At 38.4% G+C, this 9787-nt stretch overlaps 1 protein-coding gene and 1 pseudogene across 1 annotated transcript; both read left to right on the forward strand.

Moving 5' to 3' along the window:
* The first annotated feature begins 1859 nt into the window (after positions 1-1859).
* LOC144640635 (adenosine receptor A2a-like) lies at positions 1860-3147 on the forward strand. Its single transcript, XM_078499729.1, has one exon. It carries the CDS (start codon positions 1975-1977, stop codon positions 2914-2916), a length of 942 nt encoding a protein of 313 aa, XP_078355855.1. The 5' UTR covers positions 1860-1974; the 3' UTR covers positions 2917-3147.
* A 2318-nt stretch (positions 3148-5465) lies between these two features.
* LOC144640636 (adenosine receptor A2a-like) lies at positions 5466-7418 on the forward strand (annotated as a pseudogene).
* The last annotated feature ends 2369 nt before the right edge of the window (positions 7419-9787 follow it).

Genomic DNA, 9787 nt, shown 5'->3' on the forward strand with positions numbered 1-9787 from the left:
TTTATTTGAGTAACCGTCAAAATACAGGTGGAACTTCATGCGGGTTTAAAACGTTTGAAAAGAGGTGTCAATATATTACAACAAAGTCTTGTTCTAGAGTGGTTGACTACTTTGTTTCACTTGATTAATTATCCCCAAATTATCGCAAGCATTTTCTTTCCTGTGTTGTGTCACAGGATATTTTTGTATAGGTAATCACATGATTTCGAGTGCAATTTGGGATAAATAGGCACGAGTAAATGTTTCAAAGGCTAGCAAAATTGCACGAGCCCGTGTGGCGAGTGCAATTTGTAGTCTTTGAAAAATTTACGAGTGCTTATTTATCCCAAATTGCACGAGAAAAATCATGTGATTACTTACGTTTAAGCTTAAGCTTGCATGTCAGTTCATTTTATTTTGTTCCCCTTGAGTTGGTTTTATTATGCCATGGATTTACTAATTATCTATTGCCGTAAGTTGATTTTCTTTGGCCGTAAAAAGTCTAATTCTAATCCCTTGCCGTGAGGCCTTGCCGTGATGTTCTGTCAGATGAGAGTTTATTTCTTATTGCTGTGAGTTTATTCCGACTTTCAGTCGCAAATTTTCTCGGCAGAAAAAGTTCATACCGTGTAAGTGACGTTTCTAGAAGTGTTAAACGACGACAAAGCAGAAGTGAAAGCTCGAACAAAATTAATTTATTTAAACTAAACTTGTTCTGAAAATCAAGTTTACCCCATCATTTTCAGTTTGGAAAACAAAGTCTATTGTTATCGAAGTAGAGCCAACTTTTTGATACGATATATCTGGGAAAAAAAACTACATTTTCTTAATCATTAACGCCAAGGCAAAACAAGAAGAACGTCGACGGTATGCCAAACCGACGAAACGACCAGTAATAGTGGACTCAAAACGTTCATGTAGACAATTACCGAACTGTGACGTCTCAACGAATTCAAAACAAGAATGCAAAGCGAACCTCATGACTTCGCAGTATGGATTAATTAGAAATCAGCTTTAATAACTTACCAGAGCTTCCTTGCTCTTTTTTAAGCAACATTAAAGACCCGTTTACACAGACGCTTTTTGCTGCGATTTTTGCGGTGTTTTACGCGGGGATTCCAAATCGCTAAACGATCAAACAATTTCGTCCAACACTGTGTTGGTCGCACACGACATGGGGTGTGCGTTTTCCTGCTGAAATTATGCAGCGACGTCATTTAGATTCAGTTTCTGATTGGTTGCGTTTACCAGCCTGCGCTTGCTCTATTTGCAGAGGTGGCTAAACGATCAAACATTTGCTCGTGAAGCATCATATCATCTATTTTACTTGTAAACAAGCAAAATATCCAAAAAAGGTGAGGTATCAAATGTTTTGAAATTACATCAAAAGACAAAATAAATCGCCACGAAATCGCCGCTAGTTTGTTTACACGCGTGATTTTGAATCGCCGAGTAAATCGCCCCAAACAACACCACAAACATTCGCCTGTGTAAATGGGCCTTTATTAGTTGTTGATTTGACAGGTTAATAGCATTGTCGATCTTCTTTTCTTTATCATGCAAATTTCGCCTCATTATTGATTCATAAAGAGCCTTTAATATTACTAAATGAACCAACTCTTATAAAAGCGTTTCCAATTTAAAGTAGATTCAGGTTCTGAAATCAATGTGGTGAACTGTGGCAAACCGTGTTAAGTATGGTCAGGAGAAGTGTTTCATATTCTCCATAATAAACAAAGCAAAAAAAAAATATATAAAAACATCCTGTGAAGCATGTTCATTTGTTATCATAATCACCTGTTAGATAATTGCTTCGGGTAATTAACATGCGATAACATGTGCATGACGGTTGTCATGTTTCAAGATACGAAAGGCAACTCCGAAGGTAGTGATCATTCACTGTGGTAAAACCGACATGTAAATTCAGAGCATAAAAAACACCAGTCCGATTGAGTGATCCTGGTTGAATTGTGTAAATCTCCTTAGTACAGAAGAATGGTAACTGCAAACGTTACTAGAGGTGGAAACAAGATTGAAACACTAGAACAAAAGCTTTGCTCAGCTAGTTTAACGGAGGGAATACAGGAACAGTTGCTATATATTTCATCATTCAACATTTTTCTTTCCATAACTGCATTTCTTGGAAATGCTCTGATCCTAGTGGCCCTTCGAAAGGAGACTTCTCTTCATCCGCCGTCCAAACTGTTGCTTCGTTGTCTGGCAACAACTGATCTCTGCGTTGGTCTTATTCAACAGCCCGTCTATGCTATCTCGCTGATGTCGCTAGCTCACGAAAAAAGGGATCTTTGTCGCCACATGCTAGCTGCAGCTTACATAGAAAGTTATCTCCTATGTTCTGTGTCTTTACTTACACTGACTGCAATAAGCGTGGACAGACTTCTTGCCCTGTTGTTACGGCAGAGATACAGACAAGTTGTTACTTTGAAGCGAACAAATGTGATTGTAGTTAGCTTTTGGGTTGTTTCTTCTATCGGTGCGGTAACTTACCTTGAAAATCATCAGATAACCATCTGGTACGGCCGTTTAGGCATTTTATTTTGTGTAGTAACTTCGATTGCCTCGTACGCAAAGATTTTCCTTAGCCTACGTCATCATCAAACTCAACTACAAGACAATGTTCGACAACAACAACCGAGCCAAGCAATTCCACTGAACATAGCGCGATACAGAAAGGCAGTGTCCAGTGCACTGTGGGTGCAGTTGACATTAGTTGCGTGTTATTTACCGTATGGTATAGTTGGAGCTTTCAGCTATAACACACTATCTCCATCGAAAAATCTTGCTTTGTTCATAACAGCAACTCTAGTGTACTTAAACTCATCATTAAACCCGTTTCTTTACTGCTGGAAGATCAGCGAAGTAAAACAAGCAGTAAAGCAGACAATTAGAGACGCATTTTGCTGTTTATCGAATTAGTTCATTGCCGATTTATACCTCTGCCTCGGAGACCTGCCAAAGTAGAGCTTACAAAATTGAAAAAGATACTTAATGGAAATTGGTGCCTTAGTTTACAATACGCATTATTTACAGACTGATTGAAATAGCCGAATGATAAATGAGACACGAAAAATGTATTTGTTTGGACGCCAACATTTTCAATATTACTCAAATTACTCATTTCTGTTTCCCAGCTGAACAGCAAATATTGCGAAACTCTTGTATATTTCACCTGCTGTGTAAACAACATGCTAATTATTAAAGCGTTTGCTTAATGAGAAAACAGAACTTTCTAGACCTTTTTGATGGCACGTTTAGTCGTTGTATTGCCAAATAATGGAGCATCCAATATAATTTGTCAAAACTGCGTCCCTGTCATCCTAGGAAACCCATGGCATGTTCTGAACTGAATTTTTATGTTTTTGAAAAAAAAAAAAAAAAAAAAAAAATGTTCTGAACTGAATGTTTATAGTTTTGAATTGTTTAGATTAACGATTGGAAACAGGGCAGTTAGTGGGGGCCCGAAGGAAAGGCAAAACTGCAGTTTCTTCTTTCCCTGATAATTTTTTTTGAAGTGTGCCCATGCAGTGAGCTGTGTTCCCGGGAGTAAACTGTGGTCATAGCACAAGCGCGATCGCGCAAAATAGACAAATTTTGATCCTTATGCTTTCCGCAAACATCCAAATACAATGCGCTTGTGCTTTTGCTTGAGTCGAAGCCGTTTTCACGGAGAAATTAAAGCTGTTATTATTGTGCTTGTGCTTGTGTCGCTTGTGAAAACCAGGCTTAAAAGCTCAGTTTTAAAATTCGCGCAATAGTAAACCATTTTCCACTTGATTGGCTTTTTCGAAAGAGTATTGTTGTAGTCTTGGTGACCATTGTTATTCAGACGCAAGCTTAAAACAATAGTTCACTTGCTCGAAGCGCGCCATTTTCAAACGCAAACACAGCTTGCAGTTTTCAAACCAAAAAGAACAGTGGTTCCTGTTCACCAATTTTAAAACTTTAAACGGATTCTTGTAGAGAAAAGATCAAAGTTTCATTTTCCATGCGTGCATTTTAAAAAGGCAGTAAAGATTTTCAGAAATTCGCTTTCAAAAACGGCTTCCATACAAAAATAGGCCAATTTTACTGTATTTTCAAGTGCAAAAGAACATGCCTTATGCTTGTTCAATCTTCTTCGTTTTAGCCTTAAAATGTAGATACAACATCACTCTTCAAAAATCCACGCGTGCATTGTTAGATATATACTTACTGAAACAGAGCAGTGAGTTTTATCAACGCTACTGGGCCTATTTGGGCCCTTTCTTCTCTTATTGTGAGCGCGCTCGCGTTCAAATTTGCCGCTTCGCTGATTATGAATAATTAATAATGTCCATGCATTCTGCCCTATGCCTATTGATATCCGAGAGTGGTAATGCCTGTTTCCCGCCATAAAGCGAGTCTTAAAAACGTGTTTTATGGACTGAATAAGTAGTCTGTAAATATAGTATGCTCTCAACCGAATTATCACCCTTGACAAAGTTTTCTTATTCCTCCGTTCAAATTTCTTTTTAACAGATGGCTTATTCAGTCCATACAACAGATCTCTACGACTCCTTTCTCTGTGGGAAACAGGCTGACTCGTCCCCAGTCGTCTTTTGAGTCCGTCTTGAGTCGATTGCTGAACACGGAGGGAATCATGGGAAGGAAGAGATGAACGACATCTCAATTCATTCAAGGTACCTTTACAACCCACTAAAGGGAAGTACTACGGTGCAAACCTGATAAGCTTCCTCTTATTGTCCCTCGCGAGGAATGCATGTCTCGATCTCGACACTCCTCGCTAAGAGCGAAAAAAAAAAAGATCGACAAAAGACCTTAACTCGGGAAATATCTGGGAAATGGATATTAGATTTTATTATTGAAACTATTCCGCAGAAATGTTTTCCTTTGATGTTTCCTGGCATCATTCTAAGAGAAAGAACTGCGCATTTTTAAAAATTGCGTTTAAAAAAAGGCCCGAGAGAAACGACGCGTTGCAGTTTTTGGTTGGATTCCTCAGAAACAAAACGGTATTTGTTTGGATTCGATGTGAACTATTTACACAGCATGGTCTACTATCCAAACAGAAGAACGCTCGTAACCACAATGTAAACACGTTGTACTGAAGCCAAAAAAAAAAAAAAACATTTTTCATGTTTTTCTAACATCGGAAAGATAATACTCAGCAACAACAAAAAATATTGAAACTTTAGACGACTTAAAAAAACTCATTAATAATTCATGAAGAAAATACAAAAGAAATTAATGTTTAATGAGTGTCTTTATATCTGATAAAGTCACGACTAAACTTTACGTCCAAATTTCTAGGCCAAAATAACCCCAAGTCTAAATATTAGTGCAAGAATGAGTTGATCTACATGAGAAGATTTTTAAGCCGTTCAATAAATTCGCAGTTCGTGTTTTATCAAGTCTAAAACACTCGGCTGCGCCTCGTGTTTTAAACTTGATAAAACACTGCTGCTCATTTATTAAACATTACTTCAATGCTTGTAAGTTCGAATAAAAATCGTTTTTGCTTATCGTATTGACATAGCCTGCGAACGCAGACGTATTTCCGCCAGTCGCTTCAATGATATGAGGAATTAGAATCCAAACGTAACTGATAAAGTTAATGTTAGCTAGTTCGGGCGGTTTATTCCCGAGTTTATTGAAAGCAACTTAAGCGCTTTTGTTTACACGCACAGATAGCTGAAACACGAAAAAAGAAACAAGCGATCAATCACCTTGCAAAACCAGTTATCCTCAAGTTCATGCATTTGACTAATATTAATTTCCTTGCCTTCCGCATCAAAACCCGTTTTTCTCAATTACTTAACCCAACCTTGCCAAAACCGGTTTGCCCAACACCCAAGGGTCCAATATATGATGCTGTTATTGGTTATTGCGGTTGTAAATCTAATTATCCTCACTCCCAAGGGAAATTCGCACGCACTCTGAAAACAACTAGGTAGCCCTAAGGCATCCCCAAAAAAGCTTCCTTGCCCTTTTTTTAAGCAACATTAGTTGACGTTTTAACAGGTTAATAGTATTGTCGATCTTCTCTTCTTCATCATGTTAATTTCGCCTCATTATTGATTCATGAAGAACCTTTAATATTACTATGAAACCAAATCGTATAAAAGCGTTTCCAATTTGAAGTAGTGAACTGTGGCAAACCGTCTTAAGTACGGTCCGAAGAAGTGTTTCATATTCTCCATAAAGAATGGAGCAAAAATAAATATAAAAAAACCTTTGAAGCAACCTCCTTTCTTATCATAATCACCTGTTTGATAATTGCGTCAGGTAATTAACATGCGATAACATGTGCATGACGTTTGATATGTTTCAAGACACGAAAGGCAACTCCGAAGGTAGTGATCATTCACTGTGGTGAAACCGACATGTCAATTCAAAGCATAGAAAAACATCAGTCCGATTGAGCAATCCTGGGTGGATTGTGTAGATCTCCTTAGTACAGAACAATAATAATGGCAAACGTTACTAGAGGTGGAAAACAGATTGAAACACTAGAACAAAAGCTTTGCTCACCTAGTTTAACGGAGGGAATACAGGAACAGTTGCTATATATTTCATCTTTTAACATTTTTCTTTTCCATAACTGCATTTCTTGGAAATGCTCTGATCCTGGTTGCCCTACAAAAGGAGACTTCTCTTCATCCGCCTTCCAAACGGTTGTTTCGTTGTCTGGCAACAACTGATCTTTGCGTTGGTCTTATTCAACAGCCCGTCTATGCTATCTCGCTGATGTCACTAGCTCACGACAACAGAGATCTTTGTCACCACACACTAGCCGCAGCTTACATAACAAGTTATCTCCTATGTTCTGTGTCTTTGCTTACACTGACTGCAATAAGCGTGGACAGACTTCTCGCCCTGTTGTTGCAACTGAGATACAGACAAGTAGTAACTATGAAGCGAACAAATGTGATTGTAGTTAGCTTTTGGGTTGTTTCTTCTGTTGCTGCAGCATCTTACCTTGTTGATCACCAAATAACCATCTGGGTTGGTCGTATAATTATTTTATTTTGTGTGGTAACCTCGATTGTCTCGTATTTAAAGATTTTTCTTACCCTACGGCATCATCAGACTCAAGTACAAGATCCTGTTCAGAAACAACAACAACCGAGCCAAGCAGTTCCACTGAACATAGCGCGATACAGAAAGGCAGTGTCCAGTGCACTGTGGGTGCAGTTGACATTAGTTGCGTGTTATTTACCATATGGTATAGTTGGAGCTTTCAGCTATAACAGGCTATCTCCATCGAAAAATCTTGCTTTGTTCATAACAGCAACTCTAGTGTACTTAAACTCGTCATTAAACCCGTTCCTTTACTGCTGGAAGATCAGCGAAGTAAAACAAGCAGTAAAGCAGACAATCAGAGACGCACTTTGCTGTTTATCGAGTTAGTTTATTGTCGAGTTATACACCTTTTTTCCTGCCAAAGTAGAGGTAACAGAATTTAGAAAGATATTTTATGGAAATTGGTCCTTAAGTTTACAATACGCATTTGCTACGGACTGATATCAGTCTCAAGTTAAGTGACGTCACACCTAACTGTAGTTGGTGCTTTCGGTCGACTCTAAGGTCACACCACCGCAGTTTACCATTTCTTATTTCTTATTTCCGTGCAGCAAAGCATCGTAGAAAATTTTAAAGAAGTATAAGGTGAAACTTTTAACGGATGCTAGACACCGAATAATTCAAGCTTTATTGGTGCCTACAGTGGCTATATCCGCCGTATATTTTACATTTTATATTGCTATATGTAATTGTTTTGTTTGTTGTTTTTCCTTTTCCCCTTGCTTCACGCATAATTTATATTTTGCATATTTATATATGTTCATCTCATTTCATCATCTCATCGTGCGAAAAGAAAAGTCACATTCTGATTGGGTGATCGTTTGTAAACTTAACACTAACCCATGAACCCTGCTTGGGTATAACTTTAGTTATTTTTCACATGGCTCGTTTTCCTTTGTTCTTCCAGGCTGGTTATATTGAATAAACCCCGTTAATTAACAACTGTCTGAAAAGCTGGGAGCGGCTTTGATTGTAACAGGGGAGAGCGGGGCTGATATTCTAATATTCCACCAGGGGAATATTAGAGTTGATAACCCCCTAGGGAAATATTACGATAATATTCCCCTAGTAGCAAATCCACAAGCCTCGCATTACAAACAAAACCACAACTTTACTTTAATAACGTTACATTCATTTTACCTTGACTGTTGTTACATTTTATTTTAAATACTACTGAGCAATTTCTCAATTGAAAACATGAGAAATGCGTTCCGGAACTCGTGCCTCGACGTTTGCTTTTTCAGAATTCCGAAGCAGTTTATTCTGTTCGGTTGCTAACACACTCCAAACATTCAAACGCCTAAAGGTTACCTTTTTTGTCTTCTTCGGGATCCTTCACTCTTCCTGGCCGGCAGCTCTTTTAATTTCTCATCGTCAACGATGATCTCTCTAGCCTCTTCGACGTTTTCTTCCCATTTGTTTCCACCTGGTTAAAGCTAAACAACCCTTTTGTCGCCTCCTCAATGCTAATTAAACTGAGCGTTTTCGTAGACCTCTTCCCGATTCTTAGAGGATAGCAGGCTCCAAGTTATTGCCTGGATTTGTCGAAAAATTAGAACTTTCCTTCGCAGACTCACTCACTTCTACCAACTTTGCAGTTAATTGGTGAAAAAAGGTGGTTACAAAGTTGTCGGTACTATTAGGCAATTACAAAATCCCAATGCGTACTTTCGGAATCTTTAATCTTTTGTAAAGCTAGTTTGGCACGCATATTGATTGTTTTGATCGGCATATCAAAAACGAAAAAATAACCTGTTTATTATTAAATTTAACAAAGTGGAAACCCCAGTGCGTCTTTTCGGAACCTTTCTCCCGTTGTTAAGTGTGTGTCGAGAAAAAAACATTTGTTTTTCTTCAGCGTATTATTATTGTTTTAAGCCACTGTTGATACCTCGCCCATGTGAAAAATAAGCCGGTTATTTTTAGGCACCTCGGGAATATGTGATTTATTCACCTCGGGCTGCGCCCTGGGTGAATAACCCTTACTTAGTCTGGATTGTTTTGGATCACCGAAGCGTAAATTTTCTATCTATAGTTAAAGCAAACAAGAAAAAATACGTATTATAGTTAGTAGCCTTGATGTGACCGCAGCCAGTGTAACAATTGAAATAACCGAATGATAAAGGAGATACGAAAAATGTATTTGTTTGGACGCCACTATTTTCAGTATTATACAAATTGTTTATTTCTGATTTCCGGCTGAACAGCGAATATTGCAGAAGTTCTCGTTTATTCCACTTGCTGTATTAAACGACATGCTACCTATTTAAGTGATTGCTTAATGAGAAAACAGATCTTTCTAGATCCTTTTTGACGGCACGATTAGTCGTTGTATTGCCAAATAATGGAGCATCTAGCATAAAGTTGTCGAAACTGCGTCCCTGTCATCCTCGGAAACCCAGGGCATGTTCTGAACTGAATTTTTATGTTTTTGAATTGTTTAGATTAACTGGAAACAGGGCAGTTAGTGGGGGCGAATTCGAGAAAAGGCGAAACTGCAATTTCTTCTTTCCCTTTCCCTTCCCCTGAGTATTATTTTTGAAGCGTGCCCATGCAGTGTACCCTGGGTGCCAGAGGGTTTTTTTTTGCGGCGACAAAGAGCGGCGAAGCCAAATAGTGTCTTTCCCGCAAAAAAGAAAAAAAAACCCTCTGGCACCCAGGGGACATGCAGTGAGCTGTGTTCCCGGGAGTAAACTGTTTTTCTGCCATAAAGTGAGTCTTAAAA

This window comes from Oculina patagonica, unplaced genomic scaffold (genome assembly GCF_052425735.1).
Source record: "Oculina patagonica isolate OP01 unplaced genomic scaffold, crgOcupat unplaced396, whole genome shotgun sequence".
NCBI lineage: Eukaryota > Metazoa > Cnidaria > Anthozoa > Scleractinia > Oculinidae > Oculina > Oculina patagonica.